General features: G+C 34.3%; 1 protein-coding gene across 3 annotated transcripts; it reads left to right on the forward strand.

Annotated features, from left to right (window-relative positions):
* The first annotated feature begins 1,041 nt into the window (after positions 1-1,041).
* On the forward strand, positions 1,042-23,495 carry LOC121426593 (obg-like ATPase 1). Of its 3 annotated transcripts, none has more exons than XM_041622952.1 (13): positions 1,042-1,136; positions 3,655-3,761; positions 4,564-4,634; positions 5,158-5,169; positions 6,784-6,844; positions 8,011-8,138; positions 11,653-11,828; positions 13,357-13,434; positions 13,892-13,989; positions 15,235-15,375; positions 15,723-15,819; positions 18,270-18,392; positions 19,446-23,495. In XM_041622952.1, the coding sequence occupies exons 2-13, from the start codon at positions 3,664-3,666 to the stop codon at positions 19,551-19,553; spliced, it is 1,191 nt and encodes a 396-aa protein (XP_041478886.1). In that variant the 5' UTR covers positions 1,042-1,136; positions 3,655-3,663; the 3' UTR covers positions 19,554-23,495. The 3 variants fall into 3 exon arrangements, with proteins under 3 accessions (XP_041478886.1, XP_041478890.1, XP_041478897.1); XM_041622956.1 differs by having other exon boundaries at positions 1,111-1,158; XM_041622963.1 differs by lacking the exon at positions 1,042-1,136 and adding an exon at positions 1,170-1,239.
* The last annotated feature ends 1,690 nt before the right edge of the window (positions 23,496-25,185 follow it).

Consider the following 25,185-nt stretch of genomic DNA (forward strand, 5'->3'; position numbering starts at 1 on the left):
ATGTGTTCCATGCATGACATTTTGCTCCGTTAACAATTTTGAAAAACCTGCCAAACATAAAATCTAACATCATCATCTTCATCTTGTACAGGATGAAGGCGCAAGCCTGTAACTCCCGGTCGCTTCTAGTAGGATTGGTCACTGAAAACTACTACTTCATGAGCTTGCGTGAGGAGTCATGGAAGCTCAAAGTGCTTATTTCGCCAAAATATATCAATATTTCTTTTAAATTTGTCTGTTGATGGCATTTGTACTAGGTTTTCAGGAAGACTATTCCAGTCATTGATTACTCTTCTACTAAAAGACTTATTTCCCACATCCAGTTTGCTATGGGATTTCAATCATTTCATGGAGTGACCTCCAAAACTAAATAAACCCGAACAAAACACCCCAAAAAAATACACGCACAAAGAAAGTGCGTGATGGGGGTGATGGCAGGGGTTCTCACGGGGGCAATTTTTATTTATGATAGTGAAATTGAAGGAGTTATCGCACAATAACAATTTTGCCAAAGAGTGAAAATGGGCTCCAGTATGTGTCATGTATTGAATTAAAGAGATGAATAGAAAAGGCATTGGAACGTCTCTGACAGAGGGTCTATGATAATGGATTTCGTATTCGGAGCTATTCGCTCATTTAAAAAAAAGCAGTTTGTCACTTGATGGTTTCTACTTTCTAGTAAAAAAAAGGAGAATTCTCTTTAATATTGAGTCTGTTCATTCATTTTCTTTTGCTTTTTTTGTTCCCTTTTTCCCCCTCATCTTTAATCGAACTACTATTTTTTTATTTGCAGATTGTCTTAATGGAGTCTGACAGAGGCCGCGGAAGCGGGGTGGCTGGGGGGCTTCATCGCCCCCCCCCCACTTTTTTCCAAAACCGTGTACAAAAAAAGTAAAAATGACCATTGGATTGTGATTTTTTGCATGGTCATCCCCCCCCCCCCCCCACTTTGAAAACCGTTCCGCGGCCCCTGTCTGATGCCGGGGAGCTGATCAGAGGGACTGCCACGCCCATTCCCTAAAATGGTAAAAACTAGTCTAGACTAATAACTCTCCTATGAACTCCTGGTAAACAAGACTATTATTTTATGCCATTGCCACGCGTGTTGAAATCTGAAAACTGATGCAACAAAACTGGTAAGATATCAGTGAATTACAGGTATAATATGTCACCATTGATAGTTTAGAGTAATTTTATTATTTCACTATAGACCTGAGGTACATGAAAAGCTGGAAAAAGGTGAGCAAGCTTTTTGTTTGGCGTAAGTAAACTCAGCCAGTTGTTCAGTCACGCATCTGCGTAGACCAGACCCTACTCAAAAGTGAATGTGTGGGACTGAAATTAAAGCCAGTCTCTGACGTTTGGCAAAAAAGGGTTCCATATTACTTTCAACAATCCAAGAAGTTCAGCTGCAGTTCTAGAGATACATTTATAAATTTCTAACATTTTCATCCTATTCCCTAGATACCCCTAGGCCTAGGCCTATCTATTTTATAATTACATTATTATCATTTATGAATCACTGACTGAGTGAGTGAGTCTGAGTGAGGAGCATGCTGAGCTGAGCTTAGACCAAAAGCTTCGGTCTCTGTTATGTTGGTTGTTCAGCTGAACTCCGTTGGCTTCACTCACCAAATACAGAGACCAAAGTTCTAGCGCGATCTGTACAGGGGACTCAATGGCCATATGTTTATGTACTTAAGATCGGATAAAACGGGGAAGTGAATTTGGGCGACACCCGAGGTAAGTCACTGTTTTTGTTCCTTTTACCTTGATTTTTCTCTGTTTTTTGGCAATTAATGCCAAGAGGGAATATTAATTTGCATTTTGGTCGCATTAATTTTCAAAATTTTTATTCATTAAAGACAAAAATTGAAGAGCCCCGACGGGGGGATTTTGCATTGCAAGTCCCCTCATGGTGGCTGCACGATAGCGAGCCGTCTGTGTATGAGGAGAATTAAAAAAAAAAAAAACGTTAAAAAACTCCGCGAAACAGACGGCTGCCAGCTGTCTAAGCTGAGCTGAGCTCTGAATCACTGACTGAGTCTGAAATGTTAGTCTGTTCAGAGTCACGTCACTCAAACAGCCACCGGTCACATGCACAGCTCAGACTTGGTGGCCATGGTGGCAGTACAGAACGATGCATTCATCTGTCTCACGATTCACCATCTGCATCATTCACTAATCATGCCCATCCCGGTTTAACGTAAAACAGCAAAGCCAGCCAAAGGGTGCACTGTATTTTTTAATTAGCAAACTTTTAAGTTAACACCGTGACCTTTTTTTATCGGACAAGAAAACTGCAGTGCATGGTCGACGATAAGTCTTGAAAACTTTTACCGCTTTGCTGGCATGATAAACTGTAAGTTTTTATTTTATGTTTAAAGGGGAATGAAATCTTTAGAATAAGTAAGCTTGTGTCGATACAGAAAAATCAAATGAGAAAGTTATGAGCAGTTGAATGTTGCAATCACTAATGCCATGGAGGTCATCCCACTGGCAATGCGACAAGGATGTGTGATGTCACATGTGAACAATTTTCCCTTTGATGGACTATAAAATACCCCCAAAATGTCTCTTTGCTTTTTCTTATGGTGATACAAACTCTATCCATGATGTGTTATTTGAAAATCTGTATTACATGCCCTCCTATTGAAAGATCACATGATCTACTGATAGATGTGATAAAAGAGGCAATTTAAGTGAAATATATACTAAAGTAATGTGACGAGTTGTTCACAAGTGACATCACACATCTTTGTCACATTGCCAATATGAGGATCTCCATAGCATTAGTGATCGCAATATTCAAATGCTCATAACTTTCTCATCATTTGTCCAATTTTTCTCAAACTTTTGTTGATCTGTTTCTTTGATTTTTCTGTTTTCACACAAGCTATCTTGTTCCAAAGGTTTCATTCTCCTTTAACTTTTTTAAGTTCCTTTTTTGTGGCTTATCACAAGGTACATGTATCTTCTTTTTTTTGTTTTTTGGAAATTTCTCTTATTTGATGTAACTTACATTGTTATTTTATACATTGTTATTCATTGTCTGTTTTATGTAATTAAAATAATTTATCTGATGAGGAGCTACACTGTAGGAGAAAACCAAACTCTAAATTTGAAATGTAAACACTGCATTTAATAGTAGGCCCTAAAGGTAAACTTGTTAATATGGTAACGGTAATAAGTATAAATCATTCCACATGTTTTAGTAAAAAATCTGCCGATGGTTACACATGCAATCGTAGCTCTTGTGTAATATCAATAGAGCTACATGTATAGGCTGATGATCCGCCACTGATTTCTTGGCTAGTAGCCGGGACAATCAAAACACAGCACAGTTTCAATTTGCCCAATGATTGTGCAATTGTCTCCAATATGGGGCATTAACTCCTTAATTTTCTCCAGTATTGGCCATATATTGCTATTGCCAATATAATGTTGATTATTTATGACCAACATTGGCGGAACCTGGATTTCTTTGGGGAAGTCAAGTGGCCCATTTTTTTTTCAAAAACTATCTGACAAGCAAAAAAAAAATATATGTAATGTCTCTGGAAAAACTAGAAGTAATTGAAGTTTGGAATTGTATTCTTAGAATGTATGTTTTCATTACATTTGTAATTGTGTAAATGATTTGTTACCCTGCAGATGTGAACCATGCCTCCCAAAAAGAAAGAAGCGCCTCCTAAGAAGGTTTTGTTAGGCCGTTTTGGAACATCTTTGAAGATTGGTATTGTCGGATTGCCAAATGTTGGGTGAGTCTATAAGTTGCAGCAATGATTATCTCACACCAGTTGTCAGTCCTTTTTTTTTTTCATTCTTGGAGGACAAAATTTTGATAGATGAAATTTCATTTTTGAAAAATTTTCAGTGTTATGTTTGTACGATTTTACTTTATCTGTCAAAAATATTATTTTCAATCTGAAGTACCCCTTAAAGCCTGTGTATAGCTTTGGTAAAGGGTCAATAATGTGATTGATAATCGAATATCATCTAATATGACAGTCTTACTGAAGCGTAGAGACCGTTAGATATTTTTCCAACTACACTTCTTTGAGAAAATTTCAAATATTCAAATCTTGGATATATAGCGCCCTCTCTCGGTGATGCTTGTTTTAAATTAAAAAAATGGGCATTCAAGCACTTATCTTATAAATTTAGTGATTAGATATCCAAAAGTTACAGACAAAGAACATATCTTGAAAGTTTCAGCCCATTCCATGATTTGGAATAGGATTTAATTGGAAGACAAAAACACACAGATATTTTAATTTGATCGGGTGACCCGATCAAGTTAAATTTCCATGTAAAATCGCAAAATTTATCCTGTAAAACACATTTTCATTTCATATCCTCCACATCATAACTGTTATAGGGCATATCCATTCATATTAGCTAGCAATGAATTGGAATAGTGATAGGTGCATTTTGGTGGATTTACCAAAACTATACACAAGCTTTAAGTAAACCAATGTATAATAAAATTGAACCATTTCACTGTTGAATGTATGTTTGTTTGCCTTCAATTTTCCCCCCTTCATTTATAACCTCTTACAGAAAATCAACTTTCTTCAATGTATTGACTAAGAGCCAAGCTGCAGCTGAGAATTTCCCTTTCTGTACAATTGGTAAGTGTTGTAAATAATAACTGGAGGAACTTATAATTTTGATTGTTTGCTAAATGAAATGTTTATATAGAATATCTAATTATTCAAGCAATTGATAATGAAATATGATTATGTACTGTTCAGGTGAAATGAATTTTTAAGACATATTAGAATGTTTCTATTCCATCATAAATCATAAGTAAATGTAAATAATCCATGTAGAGATATTATGTTCCATTTTGTATCATCTAAAGAGAAGAGAAAGACCGTGCTCTAACTTTAGTGTTACATCAATTCGGAAACTCACAATATGATTATATTTATTGACAATGTTTCATTGATTATAAATCATATGAAGTTACAGTATTGCAAATCTTTGATGATAGTTGATACAAAATATTGTTTAATAATTATTCATTAATTACAATGACACTACCTCATACCAGCAAACCACTGTTTTTGTGTGATATTTCCATACGTTCCTAACTCTTTTTTTCCCTTTTTTTCTTGCCATGCTATATTGCCTGCTGTTTATCATCAACAGAACCTAATGAAAATAAGTATACTTTTCTTATATATTTGTGATATAATGCACATTGGCGAGTTATTTGTGATGTAACAAAAATTGAACACGATGCTTTTTTGGTTACCAGCAGAAATAGAGCCCCAGAGTTTTTTCATTAGTATAAACATACTGCTGTACTGTTCTAACAAGAAAACTTTTTGCAAACATTGCAAAGTGTAAAATCATGATTAGCTAAGAGCCAGCTTAGCAGAAAGAGTTAACAAAAACTCATGGAAAATAATACAGTTAACTGTAGATAATGTATATTTGTCTCTTAGTTCAAAGTATATTTCATTTGGGAATTCATGGAAAAGTATAGCCTTGATGGAAATTTTTTTATAACTTTCAAATGTTTTCTACCTGGAAATAATCATACCATTTTTACCAAAGAATGAGATGCACTTATCTATTTCTTTTGGCAAATACATTAGCACTATGCAATTATTCATGCTCAGTATACATGTATTTTAGATATGGAAGATCAAGCCAAAGTTACACAGAAACTGGACAAGGAAAACAGAATCATATATAGGGGATATAAAATTGAAAATTAAAAAAATATGAAATTTTAAACTTTATATGGAATATGTACAGAAATCCGATAAGGTTAGTTTTGTGACACTTAAAATTAGGCAAGTGTTGGGAAAGTAAAAAAAATAAAGAAGGCGGCGAGGAGTTCCATGTTTTAGGGGCTACGGTAGAAAAGGTGTGTGTTTATTCCTTTGAAAGGTTAGTTTAGTATACAAAAAGATGTTCAAACTATAGGTCTTGTTTAACCCTATCTAGGCGGGGGGGGGGGCCTCGGAGGCCCCCCCTCAACGTATTGCTCGATATTTTCGCCGTGCGAAATTTTTTGACCGCGCCGCTCGCTGAGTTTTTACTTTCAAGTCTTGCGCAACTTTTGAGGCCAATTTTGCGTCACCCAGGTATGCGGTTCCGAAATTACGCAACATTATGTAAGTGCATGTCAGACCGAAAATTGCTCAAAAACGTGATTTCGTGTACAAAGTCAATGCAAATTGTGTTTTCAACCAAATTTCATAAATGTATGATTATTTTTAGTTTTGCTAGTCTAAATGTATTCATTTTATGCTTTTTATGATCACAGAAGAGTCCCCAACAAATTTCATTGAAAAAACAATGAAAAACAAAAGGTAAAAAAACAAAGAAATACATAAGAAATTGCAAAAAACAATATAATACATAAGAAAATGATTTGATATCACAATTTTTTCATGTACTCTTGCTTAGGACACCAAAAAGAGTTTCTATACCAAAAATTAGTACATTTGGAGCTTTATTTAGGGAGTTAGAGGAAAAAGTATGATTTCGCATACTAATTACGCATAAATTAGCATAATCACTTAATAGCGATTCGCATGAAATAAATTACTATACAATCTTGTAGATCATGTCCCAGGCAACCCGTGTGCCAATTTTCGGCGCGATCACGCGGTCGACGGCCGAGATCTTGGGGGGAGCCTGGGAGGCCCCCCCCCCCGGCCATAGGAACTCCCAAAATACCCCGGCCTAGATAGGGTTATAACTTGCTTTGTAGATTCTGGTTTTAATGGACCGATATCTTTGTTCTTTGCTCTTAGATACGTAGGGTACCTGTCCCAGATGATCGATACGACTTCCTCTGCGAGTTCCACAAACCTGCAAGGTGAGATGACAAATAATATATCATCTTTCCTGCCATGATTGCTTAACTGTCTAATGTTGTGTTTGCCTTTGTAGAGTTATCCAACTCGACGACTAAAGAAACAGTCTAAGTCTAGGATGTAAGTTTAGTCAACCATTTAATCCAACTAGCCCATGTTTTCAGGCATATCAATTCCAGCTCAAGAGGGCGCATATTGCTACATCGCTATAGCATAGATTCATAATGTAGCATATATTTAGTTATGGTTGTGAGCTTTTTTGTGTTAGTATTTGGTTTTGAAGGTATGTTTTTTTTCTGTTTGACTTATTGCTTAGCTTTTCTATGGGAGTGTATTTGCAGGACCAAAGGCTTAGAATCCATTTTGATGCATTCGCTTGTGATAGTTGGGTCAAGGCATTCCATGCGCTAAGTGTCCAAGTGCTATTCATATTCACTCACTGTCCAGAGGAGCATTTCATAAAATGAATAGTCGCTGGTTTTAACAGACTATTGTTAAAAGCTACTGCAAATCATTTTATCTGATTGGCTGAGAGCAGAGTACTTTTGGAAATTTACTTACCAAACTTTACATGAAACACTCCCTATGTTTCTTAAAAATAAACAACCAGCTGTGAATGAAGTTCAGCAGAAACTAAATCAAAGTACTTGACTGATGTATTGGGACTGGTCTGGAATTGATAGTCTTAGTCTCTTTAAGATTTGCTGTAAGTGATAGACAAATAGATGGAAATAATCAGTGTTATTAAATTCTTTTTAGGATATTTAGAAAGAATAAACTAGAACAGGAATCATCTACTGCCAAGGATAGCTGTTCCATTGCCTCACAATGCAAATGTAACAAATAGAGGCTGAAACTGTTGTGCCAACAATTTGTGTGTATTCCCATGCATTCTCATCTGTGATTATGGTCAGGAAGTATTGAATCATTTAAAAAAATCATTTTGGCAATTCCATCGCTTTTCAGCAAACGCTGGTGTTTTGACTATTATAAACATCCTTTATTCAAATTCACATTGGTTTCAAGTCTCTGCTAAGAATTGGAATTTATGCGTCTTTATCGTTGAGAAGTACAGGAGTATTTTATTATATTTTGTGGCTGCATTTTGTAGCTGTACCTGTATAATGATTGTTACTAACATTTGATTTCCTGTCCTTTTTTTATTTAGCAAAGTTCCTGCTTTCTTGCATGTGGTTGACATTGCTGGTTTGGTAGCTGGGGCTCACGATGGTCAAGGTCTTGGCAATGCATTTCTCTCACACATCAAGGCCTGTGATGCCATTTTCCATCTTTGTAGTGAGTTTGCTAAGATCAAGTATATTCAGTTAAGGCCAGAAGTTCACATACACTCAGGAAATTCAAAGAAAAGTTGACACTTGCCAAACATCATAAAATTAATATATCTTATAAAATATTGTGCTATCATGGCAAATTAGATTTCAAACAAATGAGTATGTCATTTCCCCAAATTCTTCATATTTTAGACAAAATGAAAAATAAAAACTTGACAAAAACATTTCATATTAAACTTTTTTGTTTAGTGGTGGCATATCATGATAGAAAATTTAATATAAAATCATAGATTTGACATTTATATACTACGAAACAATCTTTGAAAATATAAGAACAAAAATAGTATACATTTTACAACAATATTACTTTTTTTTCTTCACAGAAAATTCCACCTGATATATACTTTAATCCCAACAGCATCCCAATTATGTGAAAGAGCATTATTTCTGAAGATATAGTAAATTGTTTACGATGTATGGCAGGGTTGGCGCGTTTAAAACGGTGTGTTTTAAAACCTTTTTTAAAACGCGTTTTAAAACACCCGTTTTTTTTACAAAAAAAACATGTTTTAAAACACCACATAGATTTTTGTGTTATAAATTTGCATGGATGTGCTTTTAGATGAATGTTGTTTTTTTATACCGTTATTTCTGAAGTGGTGTATATTTTCTTCTAACTAACTAAATCTCTTTTTCAACACCTTTCCTTTTCTCTTTCTCTTCCTCCCTGTATTCTTTCTTTCTCCATTGCTTTGTCATGTTCCTCTTCTCCCTGTTCAATTGTGCACATCAATCCATCTCATTTTAACAAATATATGTACATGTAATAGAAGTACTTGAATGAAATGAAAGTGTTGCACAAGCACAATGATATTATACAAATAGACTGTAAACCTGACATCATACTCTTGAGGTACACACGAAAGCAGGTAAAACTTTGTGCTTCGTAAAGATGAAGAAAAGTACTTTAAACAGTATAATATGACAGCTAGCAAACCTTACCCCTAACAATTCCAGGGGACCTTAATGGCCCCCTACGGTTACACTTCGTAATTCCGAAGGTTCTTTATTCCAAAGGTTCATAATTCCGAAATACGTAAATTGCCTATACCTCGATGTTTGTAATCCGAAAACGTAAAAGGGTTCGTTAATCTGAACATTTGTGGTGTTATTCCGAAGGTTCAATAATCCGAAAACGAAATAAGGTTTGTTTTTCCGAAGGCTTATTAGTCCGAAAACGAAATAAGGTTAGTTAATCATTTAGATTTTGGACTAACGAACCTTCAGATTTACGAACCTCATTTCTTTTTCGGATTAACGAACCTTCGGAATTACGAACCTCACTTTGTTTTCGGACTAACGAACCTTCGGAAATACAAACCTTCGGAATAACGAACCTTTGGAATATCAGAACCTTCGGAATAACTAAGCTTCGGAATTACGAATGTGCATATTTCTTTGATAAATCCATAAACATGACAGGGCCATGCCATGTCGTTCAAGACTATTTTGGGGATGCATGCATGGGTATGCAGTTATGATATACTCCACAAGTGCATATTATCAGATATCAAATTTTGTATAAACCTAATGTGAGTTCTCGCCAAAATTTGTATCTGTATCATTATTTTTTACTTATTGTTGATGATTGGAAAATTATTGCCAACAATTTCTATTAGTAATGAACAAAAGTTTAAAAAGTCTGTACATAAGAAATGTAAAATAATAAAAAAAAACATTACTGGTAACCAAAATAGACTGGGCTATTTCGTGTCCTAATAAGACTGAGGCCCCCCCCCCCCCTTCTGATCTTGGGCACATGTATAATTACCCATTGCATAATTTATGCATAAAAATCAAAAGTTTGCTCTAATTATTATAATGCCCCTGAAATGCTCATTTTTGGTTCACAGACTCTTTATTTGATAAGAATCTGATCAAATGTTCTTTAAAAAATTCAACATCACATTTATTTTCTTATGTATTTTATTGTTTTTTCAATGGAAATAGTCAGGGACTCTATTTTGACCATAAATAAGGTGAAATTAATTGATTTTAATCAGTAAAAGGAAAAGTAATGGCACATTTATGAATTATGGCTAAAAAAACTATCTGCATTAGATTTGTACACAAATTAATGTTTTTGAGCAATTTTGGGTCTGCATGCACTTAAAAAATTTGCATAATTTTGGAACCAAATACCAGTGCCAATACCAGGTGGTCGCAATTATGGTCTCAAAAGTTGCGAAGGACTCAAAAAAGGAAATTCTGTGAGTGATGTGGTAAAAAAAAATTTCACATCGGATTTATCGTGAAAAATGACAAGGGGGGCTGAATCAGCCCATCCAGTCTTATTAGGGTTAAAAAACATTCTACACTGATTTTTTTTTAATATACATTTGATCAGAATTCCTGACTTAAAAAATAAATAGTTCAAGGGCTTTATTTATCGATTTGTATTTCATGCACTAAAATTGGTATAATTAATTCAAATGAAATAAAGCATATTGATTACTGGTAATGAAATTAAGCTTTGAAACCCCATGTACGGCAATTTATTCCTCTGTGCAAATTCTCCTCACCCCCCCCCTCAATTGACAAGACTACATGTATATGTTCATGTAATAGGAATAAAATGTCAAATTACTTATGAAGTGTTTGTTTTTTTGTAGGCATCCAATTTCCATGATTTAGTAATTTTTGGGGAAATATGAACTTTTCTGTTGGAAATTCATTAACGAAATTGTGGTCATTTCTTATTTAAAACATCAAGAGCCTAAATCATACTGTATTTAGTGGATAATTTAATCGATTTACAGAAAATTGCATCATTCATTGGAAAAAAAACGTTTTAAAACGATTAAAAACGTTTTAAAACAAGAAAAAACGTATTATTTGGTTTTTTTTAATAAAAAAACGTTTTTTATTACAACCCTGATGTATGGCAATTGAACAAATTTCACTGAATTCCATTGGTGTATGTAAACTTTTTGCCTATATTGTACATATCATATTTACTATGCAAAATTCATTAGTCAAACTGTATCATTTTAATGATTTAGTGTACTTTAAGTATACCTCATAGTTTGTATTTAACAATAACCTGATAAATATTCGTTGATATCAACTCAATCAGAGATTTCATTTTGCCTTTTACTATTCAGGATTCACTATGAAGCATTCAGTATTTACTATTCAACACTTGACATTCAATGGTGATAATTAATATTGTGTGTTTATTATTCAACACTTGACATTGAACATTCCTCTTTAACAGACAAAATTCATTTTTCAGCACTTAACATTCAGCATTCATCTCTCACATTCAGCATTCCTTATTTGGTACGGGACACTCAATTTTCATCTCTAGCCTTTAGCATTCATTATTCTGCTGTCGGTATTCAACATTCATCTTTGGTATTGTGCATTCATTATTTGACACCCTAGCATTCAGCAAAATGTACTTTTTGTATTTACTAATAGTATTTTTGATTGAATTATCTTGGTGTATTTCTTAGGAGCCTTTGAGGATGAGGACGTAACGCATGTAGACGGTGATATCAACCCTGTGAGAGATCTAGATACCATCTTCAACGAGCTTAGATTAAAGGACATTCAATACCTTAGGACGCAGTATAATGACATGGAAAAGAAAACCGTACGAGGTGGCGACAAGAAAGCAGCGGCAGAAATGGTAAGTCTGAATTAGAATGTACCAACTCTGCAAACAGTATTCCCAAAGAGAAATTCCTGTTGTGAGGAAGATGACGGTTACTAACTGTTCCTTTTTGGCAATATTTTATACTTCAACACAATTTTATGTGAATATACAATGTACTGCAGATTTCTTCATAAAAAATACAGTTACCCCAAAATTGTATTCCACACATGTTTATCTCAGAGAAGTCCTTGGTAATTTTTATAGTTTTCATCCCTCAAAATACTGCAATTCTTTTTCACAAGGCTGGCACTCCTGTTATGGTGAGCTTACAAGTGCTTTTGATATTGAATAAAAAATATTGGGGAGCGTCCACTGTAATAGATTGATTATCAGATGTTTGCACATTCAAGCTCTTACCCCAAAAAGATGAAAGGTTTAGACCATAAATGTGTGTGTGTTCCAATTTATGCATTTCTGTGTGCAGTGCCTGTGTTTCTTACCATTCTGGTGATATCCAATGTTTCCAACATACATCAATGCATTATGATCTCTCAGCACTGTTAGATCCATAGTTACTTCCATAAGTCCATTTTGTGACCACTTGGTCCCTCTACAAAATCAATGTAGATAGGGTAGTCGACAGGTTTCAGTGGTTTTACTTTTAAAGGTCAAGTCCACCTCAGAAAAATGTTAATTTGAATCAATAGAGAAAAATCAGACAAGCACAATGCTGAATATTTCATCAAAATCAGATGTAAAAATAAAGTTATGACATTTCAAAGTTTCGCTTATTTTTAACAAAATAGTTATGTGAACGAGCCAGTTACATCCAAATGAGAGAGTCGATGTTGTCACTATTTCTTTTGGTTTTTATTGTTTGAATTATACTATATTTCAATTTTTATGAATAAGATGATTAGGACCTCCTTGCCTGAAGCAAAAAATGTTAAAATAATGGAATTCCACGTGTTCAGGGAGGAATGATACTTCATTTCACATGACAATGACGAGAAAATCAAAATATTTCATATAATAAAATACAAAAGATATAGTGAGTGAGTGATGTCATCAGTTCCCTCATTTGCATACCGACCAGGATGTGCATATAGCTGTTGTGTGAAATGAAGCGAAACTTTAAAATGTCATAACTTGTAACTTATTTTACATCCGATTTTGATGAAATTGTCAGTGTTATGCTTGTTTGATTTTTCACTTTTTATTCTAATCAAGTTTTTGTTGGGGTGGACTTGTCCTTTAAACTTCAAACTTTTCCACCTAAGTTATTGCATTACTTCTGACCATCTCAATTTGATATAGAAAATACCTGTAATACTTTAAAAAAAATCATTCATTTGGACCCTATGTTGAACAAGAAAGTTATGTTTTCAATTCATATCTTTACACTTGTTTATTTTCTCATTTTGAAGCTTTGTGTATGTAGAGGTCTGCTGATAGCAACTACACTGTATCGTATGAGGAAAGTACCACAGATATTCAATTATTGTCATTTTTATTGTAACTTATATCAGAATTGTATATTTTCTTTTTGCCTTTGTCACAGGAATGTGTTGGTAGAGTGCTGAAATACCTTGAGGAGGAGATGAAGCCAATAAGACATGCAGAGTGGGGTGTGAATGATGTAAGTGATTCCATGTGAATTTCACCATGTTAATTGATCCTCATCTACATGTGTTTGAGAATATGAGACGGATGAATGGAAATGGGAGATGAGAAGAAGAAACATCAGATGAGGAGAGGGAAAGAGGAGAAGGAAAGGGAAAGGGGAAAGACGAGGAAATAGAAGGAGAACAATGAGGAGGTAAAGAGAAGGTGGATAAGAAGGAGAGAAAGAGAAGAAGAGGAAGAGAAGAGAAAGAGGAGTAGAACAACAAGAAGGGAGAGACAAGAGAGAATGAAGCATTCAAAGAAGATATTGTTGGAGAGGTGAATAAAGGAAATACGAAGATAAAAATATGGAGGAAATGAGGTAAAGTATTGAATGGAGGAGAAACAATTGTGATATTATAACTTTTTAATTTTTCATGTGATATTGACGGATTTCTTGCAATACATCTGTTTGTATATTTTGTCTCTAGGTTGAAGTGTTAAATAAGCATCTACTCATCACCTCCAAACCAATCATTTATCTTGTCAATCTATCAGAGAGGGACTACATTAGAAAAAAGAACAAATGGTAAGTTACGAACTTTTCATAATACATAATTTTGCTTTTCATTACAAAATTGCAGATACCAAAGATATTTCTTAATTTCATTAGTATTCTCTTTGTCACTGTGTGCTAAATTCATCCCAGTTTCTTTAGTATGAACATTGTCATTATTGAACATCGTAGCCCATGTTTATTAGAATTTATAATCATAAAGATTGGGCTCAGATCATAACTTAGAAGATTAAGTTTATAGTGCCCTGTTGGAAAAGCATCTGACGTCAGAGTGCAGGAAAGTATGAGTTCTGGAACTATCTAGAAATATTTAGAATTTAGATCAAATATAGCATTCGGACAACTCAGTAACATGAGTAGGTGTTGTATAAAACAAACAGTAAACGCATTCTTGTGCATAGAGGACCTAAATAATGAACTCTGTGCTCGATTTGCCTAATGGATATACCGCACTCAGTCCTGCGGACCTCGATGCGGTAAATCCATTGGCTCTTCTCGCACATCATTCATTATTTGGCCCTGCATGCACGCGCTTACGTGCGTTATTTGTATATTAAAGCCTAAAAGTAATTCTATGAATGGAAGGTAGCATTGACTCGAAGCTGAGATTGGGAATTTGCTATCGCTCCCGAAAATTGACTCTGGGTATGAGATTAATCTTAGGGGCGTTTGAAGCTATTTGTAAGTTAAGCATAACCTACTTGTTACCTTTTTTGGTGCCAAATTTTCCTTGTTCCTCTGGCCATAATAAAAAAAAAGTTTCCTTTCAGATGAGAATTTGAATCAACCAGATCTGATTTCTCCCTCAACTGTCAACTGATGTGGAAGAGCCATGGTGTAGTGGTTCTGACTCTCAGCTTGTAAACAGAGGGTTATGTGTTCGAATCCCACCGCAGTCTAGCGTCCATTGACAAGGCGTTAATCCACACTTTGCCACTCTCCACCCAGGTGCTAAATGGGTACCTGGTAGGATGCGAAGGATATTGTATGTGTAAATTTGCCAGCGCCATAATAAGGCTGCGATAAATGCAAGGAATGCTCCCCAGGGAGTGGAAATTGTGCACTTTTCGTGCAGGATTGAAATTAATCCAACGACCGGGGTAATAATATGCGTAACATGCTTTGAGCCATTTTGGGAAAAGCGCTATAAAAAATTGGCTATTATTATTAACTGTCATATATGAAGTTGTGTGGAACTCTTATAAAAAGCTTTCCAATTTTCTCAACATGGTACAAATGAATTTTTTTTCTTTACAGGCTTGTGAAGATCAAGGAGTGGATAGATGCGAACGATCCTGGTGCCACCATAATACCAATCAGTGCATCCCTGGAATCAAAGGTCTTTGATATGGGAGATGAAGACAAAGAGAAGTATCTCCAGGATGTCAAGACCACGAGGTAAATGACTACCATGTATTGAGTACAATTTTGAGTTGTTAGTGTATCCTTGGAATCAAAGCTCTTTGATATGGGAGATAAAGAAAGAGAAGTATGTAGAGGAGGTAAAAACCACACCATAGATGACTACCATGTATTGAGTTTAATTTTGTGTACTTAAGTGTATCTGTGGTATCAAACATATGGCTGTATGTAAAACAGTTGAAAGCTTTTCTCTTACATCCAGAAATTCTAATCAACTTTGAGAAGTAAATTTATTCCCTGAATATTTTTTTTTACATAGAACATAGAATTTCTTAAACATTTGCAGGTTACTTTATCATTTTGATCAATTTTTTTTTAAATAGTGTACTGGAGAAAGTAATCAAGGCTGGATTCCATGGCCTCCAGCTGGAATACTTCTTCACAGCAGGCAAAGACGAGGTCAAGGCATGGACCATACAGGTTAGTTTACAGAAAGCTTGTTGGCATTGATAGTTAAATCACTTAACCCATTGAGTACTGAATTCTGTATTTTCCATATACCCAGTTCCAGTTGGCTGTGGGTTAAGCTGTTGCCTGCTGAAGTTGGGTAACCCCTGAAAAGAGCCTAGGATGACAAACTTCAGCTGTCAAAGGGTAATATAACCACATGGATAAATACCAGTTGGTCCAGAGTTCTAAGATTTTTTACATGCACTACCACAATTGCTAACCTGTCTAGTCACTTTTGTATTGGTCTAATTGCTATTTGATCAAATCGTCATTTGATCGTATACCTTCATGGCCTATTGAGAGAGGTAGTTGTATCTATTCCCAGTTTTCCTTACTCAGAAATAATTTTTATAAGTGGCTAAACCAGGCGCAAAATTATTCATTTATTTTCGGGGCTGTTTTTAACAAATAACTGCCTAAATCTGGGACATTGGATGAGCTTTTTAACATTGTGATGAAAGAAGATTTACGGGGCTCCCTCTTGTTTAGTTCCAAGCATCAACGTCTTTGGTTTGACAAGCTATTAGACCTGACATGATCAGCTGACAATTTTTTGCTGAATGAGCAGCACTAGTCTCTTACTGTTACTATGGCAACTGTGAGACGATGACAACTTGTCAGTGCTAACAAATGCAACAGTGCCCTGATTATCAGAAAATCAAGTTTTGTTAAATTGCAACTCTTTGGCTACACCAACAGCCTGAATGAAAAATAAAGAATCTTGCAAATGAGATACTGTGAGACTTGTGACTTGTCAAAGTGGGATTAGATGAAGAAGCCATTCCCCACTTGAAATGACTGTGATTGCGTTTTTAGCCTTATCTCAAATTGGAAGTGAAAGTGCACATTTTGTTTATTAGGATTTCCTGGCCATAGAATTGCTACCATGTAAGCCTTGAACAGTTTCACTATTGAAACAATCAAATACTTTTTTTATCCATTACTTTCTTTTGTTGAAATTCTTTGTTTGCTTTCATGAGGTTGAAAACTTGAATCTTACAAGAAAACAATAATCCTAAGCTAATGTGACCTGAAGCGTTTTGTTTTTCACTTGCAGAATATTAAATGTTGTTTGATGTATGAAACTTTGTGATTAGCAAGAAATATAAATGCAGAAGTCAATGATGATTGATATGTTATTGACACGGGGATTATATTCAATGCTATTGCCAATTTAAGGAACAACATGATTTAATGATAATATATGCAATTTGTAACGCGCCATATCCATCTCGTAACAGATGCTCAATGCGCACAAGTGAAGGGTGGTAAACAAAATTACAAGTGACAGAATATCGTTGATAAAATGAGTTAAAGTGGTACTTTTTAGGTTAATCTTAAATGTTTCAACACACTTGCTATCCTGGATCTCTTGTGAGAGAGAATTCCATAGTGAGGGCCCCACATGTCACAATGCCAAGTCATTACTCTATTATATCAATGTTTGTGTGCCCCAAAAAACAATTGAAGAATATCAAACAGTGATGTGTTCTATTGGGTAAAATATGTGATGTAGCATGTATGTAAACGTTTATGTATGATCGGCTGGCTCAGAATGGGATACCAGGGGCGTGTTTCACAAAGATTTAAGTATGACTTAGAGTCGCACTTAAATGCCTAGTTGCGCGCAGTATAAAAGGCATGACAGCATTGGTCAGATCGTGCCAAGAGGACGCGCACTACTGCGTATTGATCAATAAGATTGCGCGTTGCATGTCATGTACGCATCGACATTTAAGTGCGACCTAAGTCATACTTAAATCTTTGTGAAACACCCCCCAGAAATATTTCACTCATAAAGTCTGCTATTCTGTGACTCGTACTGAATGTTTTTTGTATAAGTATCCAATTTCGTTATCATCATCTTTCATGATAATTATTAGTAGATCATACAAAGTCTTGATATTGCACAGTTAAGTTTTGTACACACAGTAAGCACATGGGGCCACTGGCAGATCCGGGTGGGGGGGGGCAAGCCAGCCCGTGCCCCCCCCACCCTTTTACTGGCACAATTAAAATTTGTAATGTAAAAATGCCATTAAAATAGAATTGTGCTACCCGACCCCCCCCCCCCTCCCCCTTTGAAAGTGAAGACTTTTTTGGGGGGGGGAGCTTGTCAAACATTTTCATGTACAAAATTTCCTTAATTTGGGGTTAAAAACCTTTTCTTTTTGGGGGCTTGTCAAATCTTCCTCTGGAAAATGTGCCCCCCCCCCCCTTTGGAAAATCCTGGATCCGTCCCTGCATTGGGCAGTTGTAAGCACATTGAGCAATGTGCTCTGATTTCACAGACAAATCGTCCAGACCAAAATGTGCATTTTTTAATACTCCCCTAAAAGACCCTTTATAGGAAATAATATCATAGTTTGACTATCTTCTGGTAATGTTTAATTTGATCTTGGATTTATCTTTGATGACAGAAAGGAACAAAGGCACCGCAGGCAGCTGGGAAGATCCATACAGACTTTGAGAAAGGTTTCATCATGGCAGAGGTGATGAAGTTTGAAGACTTCAAGGAACTAGGAAACGAAACTAATGTCAAGGTAAGAGTTCAGACAGATGAGTTTGTAATGGTGAATTTAATGGAAGGATGAATTCAGTTCTTCATAAATGTTGCAGATTAGAAATTGGTGATTGGATAGGTGGATGAGAGGGATCATGAAAGGATGAGCAATGATAGAACTAGAAGGCCAAATTGTTTTAATTTTCTAATGGATAGATGCAAGGATGAAAAAATAAGTGGATGATTGAGGAATGAAAAGGTAATTAGATAAAGGACATGGATGGATGGATACATACAAGGGAATGATTTCTGACTGATGGATTGATAATTAATCTATAGATTGATTTAATGTAATTCCTTACACTTGATAGATTTGGAATAATTGTTAAATAGTTGGATGAGAAGGATCATGAAGGATGAGCATCCATGATAGATCAATAGAAGGGCAAATTGATGTTTGTCATTATATTATATGATTGATGGATGAAGGAATGGAGGATGGATGGATGACCATGGATGGATGGATGGATGCAAAGAAAGGTTAATGAGAAGAATAATGAAGGATGAACATGCATAGATAGAAGGGCAAATTAATGCTTGTCATTGTGAAAAATGATGGATGAAAGAACGAAAACATGGAGAAAAAAATGTGATGAGGATAACGAAGGGTTCACATGAATAGATAGAAGGGCAAATTGATGTTTATCATTGTTATAGATAGTTGGTGGATGGAGGAATTAGAAAATGATTAGGTGATGGTCATGTAAGGTTAGATAAAGAGCAAATTGTTGTTTACATGTGGATGGGTAGACGGAAAGATAGATAGATAGGTAGGTACTCTGAAGCTTGGAAGCAAAGTTGGAGGATGGATAAGAAAGTAAATGGAGGATCTAGATAGACAGATGGTCAGATTTCTGTACAATATTGAGTGGAGGATAGTATGATGAATAGATAACAGGAGAAACCCAGTATAAATAGGTCAGTTGAAAGAAATGATAGATGAATGAAAGGACTGAAGAACAGACAAATGATTCTATTCATTTTGATATCCAACCATCCTCTTTTCTTTAAACCAACCTCTGTCAACTAACAGGCTGCAGGGAAGTACAGGCAACAGGGAAAAACCTACGTAGTAGAGGATGGTGATATCATATTCTTCAAATTCAACGCAGGTGCAGGATTAACAACTAAAAAGAAGTAGTACTTGTAGAATTAATATAACTAGATATTATGTCAATGCCAATTTTCTCAATGCTATTTTACTTCTGCAATTAGTAGACTGTGGCATGGTTTGAAGTTGTAGATAGGAATAATGTACATTGTATACATCCAACCTGTACTCCAGCAGCCAGTAACTCAAAGCTTAGCAATCAATCGTAGAACATTTTTCTACAATTGATTGCATTGACTACAACGTACAATCAATTGTAAAAATCGAGCATATGATCAATCGTTAAGCTTTGTGTTATGGAGCCCTGCAGTAGTATAAATATTTTTTTTTATCATCTCCCTCTTTCTCTCCGACTTGCTCTTTCTCACACACAAACATACACACAGATGCTCTCACTCGCTCTCTCTCCCACACACTCATTCTTTCTTTTTCTCTCCTTTTCTGTTGTTCATCAATGCCTTCCCATTTATTTCTTATTTCCTGTTCCCACCCCCCCCCCTCTCTCTTCCTCTTCTCTTGTCTCTTAGTTTTGATTGGCATCTTTTCATTTATGTCTTTCTCTCCTTTTGCCTTGTATCTGTGCTTCTGACTTCACAGTTCTGGCTCTCTGTCTATCTTTTGATTTATTTCTGTCAACAAATCATTATGAAAGTTGAATGTGGCAAATGTGAATGTAATTAAAACTCTGGGTTTGTACTCTCATAACTTCATCAGGTTTCAAAACTTTCAAGCCTGTATCGCACTTTGATAAATCTAATGATTACTTATTTTTTATGTTGAAAGTGCTATTCCAGTTGTGGGAGAGATTAAAAAAGGTAATTGGAACCTTTTCCAATGTATTAGGATGAGGTATTATATGATGTAAAGGTAGTATACTCAAAACTCTTGTTCTTCAATTCCCCTTATATTTAAATTATGGGGGAGTGGCTAAAAGGGTTCGGCTGGCAAATTTGTACATTGTTGTCCTATACATTCATTTCTGTATGAAGTGCATAGGGCTCTTCATGAATATGTGTTGTTTGAATGTTAGTAAGACTAACAGCAATATGTCTGGCATTTTTCTTATGAAGATCAATGCTAATTTGAAATGTTTAAACATTTGGAAAATTCAACCCTTAAAGTTGCAAATATATCTGTATAATTATATCTATATCAAATATTTAATAATGTAACTGTCAGGTGAAAATTTTTGAAATGTTTGATTATTCCAATTTTGTGAAAATCTTTTAATTCTAATTTTGAAGGCATGCATTTGGTTTCACCAGATTTTTTTAACCTGTTTCATTTAAGTTATCAGTCACAAATATGTTCTCAGCCAATCAAAGTGTTGGTTTCAAGAGCTTGTATTCTGAGTTCTGTGAAATAGGGCCCTGCACTTCTGTAAAACATTCAGAGATGTCATCCCAAGGTATTAATTCTGTATAAAGCACAGTTATCTCTTATTGAACCTTATTTTGTCTCAAGTCTGTAGTGATAAATTTACGACTCGCACATATTATGCCTGTTCATTAATTCATTTTAAAATTCAATCATCCCAAGTCTTTTGGTTGGGCAAGGAAAGCTGATATTTCAAGACATCAGTTATTTGAAGAAGGGAAAGCAAAAGTCTTACTCTACATGTATTACTGTATAATTTAATTAGACAATAATGAAAATGTTCCAATTAATTCCTTGTTCTCTAATTACATTACTTTTCATATCATATAACAAATATAAATTACAACTATGTATCATAATTTTTATATCAAGTTTATTAAACAAAAAATGGTAATCTTCTTCCAAATAAACCATGCAAGCTTGTGAGCATGGTTTAGTAGAGCAATCAAGAAATTTGATGAAGAATACATTGTCATCTTTCGTTTCAAATTGAAACAAATTTGAGGACAGCTTTGGAAAAAAGCTTGATTTTTAGAGTTATGACATACACAACCTTCTTTTGCCTGAGAAGTGTTTGCTATAAGAATTACGAGACTGTTTTCAGAAAATATGAGGTAGCCATCATTGTCATATTTCTAAATACAGCTGTTAGTTATAGTCCAAGGTGAATAGAGTCTACATCTCAAACATAAAAATTTACAAATTTTCAGGGAAGCTCACTTTTTTTTATTTTTAAAGTTTGAGATGTAAGGTTTTAACTCCCGACAAGAACATGTATGTTAAATTTGGTGGATATGAAAGTATACTCCCTATTCTTTCTGGATTAAAAGCATTGCTTACTGAATCAATTCAAAGACGCTGCTTCAGATGCCAAGTTTGCCATCCTGTTTAATTCACTCAACTATGGTTGTATAAGAAATTTTTTAAAAAATCATAATTTTTAAAGAAAAATTTTCAAGGACTTTACAAAGTCTGGAAAGAGGCATGTGAAACCTGATTTTTATGACTTCCTTCAAACTGTGAGGTTTCAAAACTACAATTCAAAAGTTACTCATTTTTTTTATTTGATTTGTATGAATAGAAGTGAAACCATGCATTGCTTAGCTCCGGGTACTTGCATACAGGAAATAATATACAATGTATTTGTGCATTAACAATTAATATAGTATTTAGGAATGATTATAGTGTTATACCCTGGTAATTTCTATAATTGATGAAGGATAATACAGTTGGCATATCTTATTACATGTATATGTACTTAAGCATCTATTGTAAAAATGCATTGAAATATGTATTTGAACTCAGTCATTTACTGTTTCTGACTTTGGTATTTGAAATAATTTTTCTCATTTTCAGTTTACAGTATGAAATGACCAAATTGACATGATTATTGCAATCGTGAAAGAAGTGTTCCTTTCAGTCAAATATGGTATAAGTGAAATAATTTGACATAAAATATTGTCATATTCTCTCATTTGATGCATATGATATCAATGTTTGATCCTGCCAACTTTAATCATGGGAAAAACTGAGAATTTTCGTCATGAATATAACATACGATATATTTAGATAATCAGTCGGCTAAACATTATCAAATCAATGAAATCTGATAAATAAAGCTTCCTTTGTCTGGAAATTTTGCCTTATTTGTCTTAAATCATTTCAGGTTTTGAATTTTATAAATAATAATTTGACCATGTTACATGTAAATTCCACAGTTTTACAGTAAACTATATTTTGAATCCTTCTGATTTATGAAAATGAAAGATGCTGAACTTGATTAGGTTAAGATTAATAATGTTATTATTATCATATGTTTAAGAAGTGAAAATAATTATAATTGACATTTTAGTCAGCATTTACAATTCTTCGTAAAGACTGTTTTTCCATGGGGAATTAACAGTTGAAAGAAGATTTTATGAAAATTTACCTATAATGAATACAATTGTCTTACACTTTTGTCAATTTCTTTTGAATCTTGGTACTTGCTCACGTTTCAACATTTATTTCTGGTCTATTGTACTTATTCAAATTATTGAATAAAGTCATGTTAAAGGATGTCAACTTTTGTATTGGTTTGATGTTAAAAAAGTAAGAAAAAAAAGAAGAGGAAATTACATTTTAATGAAAGTTGAGATAGTGAAAATCCATCAAAGAATAGCAAAGTTATGAGGAGTCAAAGTTTTATCATTGTGATTTCACATACAAGCAGCTCCCAGATATTTCTTGTGTTATAAATTCCATTAAGTACCATTTTCTCAGAAAGAATCAACTGATTTGACTTGTGCATCCATTACATGATCAGATACATTATGTAATTCATGTTTTAATTGAAAAATATATCTATTAAGTCATCACAAGCTGCTAAAAAAGGGAGTTCATGTAAAATATATGATGTGACATGCATGGGAGCTGCTGGTATGTGACATCACATAATTACAAATTTGAATATCTTGATTCTGTTATTTGTCTCTATTTGTCCCCTTTTATTAAAGCCAAAGTGAGGAAAGGTGGGACTTTTACTTTAATGTATACATGTACAATATGAAACTACTTTTCTTTGCATTGAATCTGTATTAAAATAGTAAAAACCTAGACCAAGTGTAATGATGTCATTATTCTCTAGGTGTGACTTCATGTGGAAATCCATGTCCCACATGAACATCATGTGACAATTTAATACTTTTTCAAGAAAAAGATAATGAAACAGATTGTTCACGTTTTACAAAGAGAAGGGATAGTAACAATAGCATATTTTTATTTGAGTGAGCAAATTTTATGAAGTAGAATGTTTTGTTTCTGTCCTATTATTTTGGCATGAGGACAGAACAGAACAAAATGAAATAGAAAGGATTTGTTGAATCAAAATTGACTTCATTTATTTATTTAATTTGTTTTATTTAAACATGGTAGCCCCATTAAAACGATCATTTCTAGGGTCCCTGTATACAATTAGAATATTACAATGATCTTCTTGAAATATATATTTAAAAATATTACAGAGATGAATAAATTAACAAATGAGTATAAATTGTAGATGGAAAGTATAAATACAGATTGTTGCAGGGTTAAGTCTCACTGAGAGACAGTGAGACGGGCAATTCCCTCCCCTCTACCCCCCCCCCTCAATTTCAGGATTTTTCAAATAGTGCCTAAAAGATATACAAAAAGGGGGAGTAAAAAAAATGAAGAAGATAAAAAGAACAATAAAACAGTCTAGTACTTGTAATTCCCTGATATTTATTCCAGAAAAAAAAAATTTAGGCTGCTCCCCCTCCCAATCAAAATATCTTGGTGCTGTCGCTGCTTGATTGGAATATACAAAATAATTATTTATCAGAACTAGCTTAGCACAGGAGTGTAATCTGGGACTCCATGGAATTGACCATCTTGAGGACAGCCCCCTCCTTAATACTTCAAGTAATTCGACAACAAAAAAAGTCACAATATTTACAGTTTACATGTACATCATAATGATCCACACCTGCATCCAAATTTACCAAAAAGATACAGGACAATAAGAATATTCCTTTGGTAATCATGATGAAGTTACTGCATTGAAACTAGAAATATTAATGCCATGATCATAATAAAAAATCAATTTCTGAATGGCATGTTAATTGGACTTAAGTATGCTGTGCTGAAATTCACTTTTTTTTTAAACTAAAGTAGAATGAGACAAAATACTTATATTTTAAAAAGTTTTCAGGAAAAATGATTTCTTACATTTCAAAAGGCATGCTGTATTTGAGTTATCATTATCCACAGGAATATAGTATTTTTTCTTGAATTTACATCAGTATAGCTTAATTCAATCATGAACCTACCACGTCATTCCTCACCGGGATTTTCAAATATATTCTCATGAAATGAGGAACATGATGATCGACAATTTGAAAAAAAAAATGAATGCATCAGGAATTTTGTTTGAAGCAGTTTGTCTATTTTTGTTTTGTTTTTTAATTTTTTTGCCACCCAAAAAGAAGTTTCTATATTCACCTTGGTTTGGGATATAATTCACATTTGTAGTTAATTTGCAGTAGTTATTTATGAACAATCACAAATTTAGTTTAAATAGAAAAGTTGAAGTGCTGACGGGTGGACTGACGAGCCTACCAATCGGTGGATAGGTGATTGTCACCCCTTGCCAATCCAAGATCATAAAAAAGTAATTTACTTGTCTGGCATGCATATCAGCAATACTTACTATCGAGGGTTCTTTTCAATATTTGTTTGAATCAGACAAAATGTTCAGGTAACAAAACAAGTTCGATTTTCTTTTGGG

This window comes from Lytechinus variegatus, chromosome 1 (genome assembly GCF_018143015.1).
Source record: "Lytechinus variegatus isolate NC3 chromosome 1, Lvar_3.0, whole genome shotgun sequence".
In the NCBI taxonomy this organism is placed as follows: domain Eukaryota; kingdom Metazoa; phylum Echinodermata; class Echinoidea; order Temnopleuroida; family Toxopneustidae; genus Lytechinus; species Lytechinus variegatus.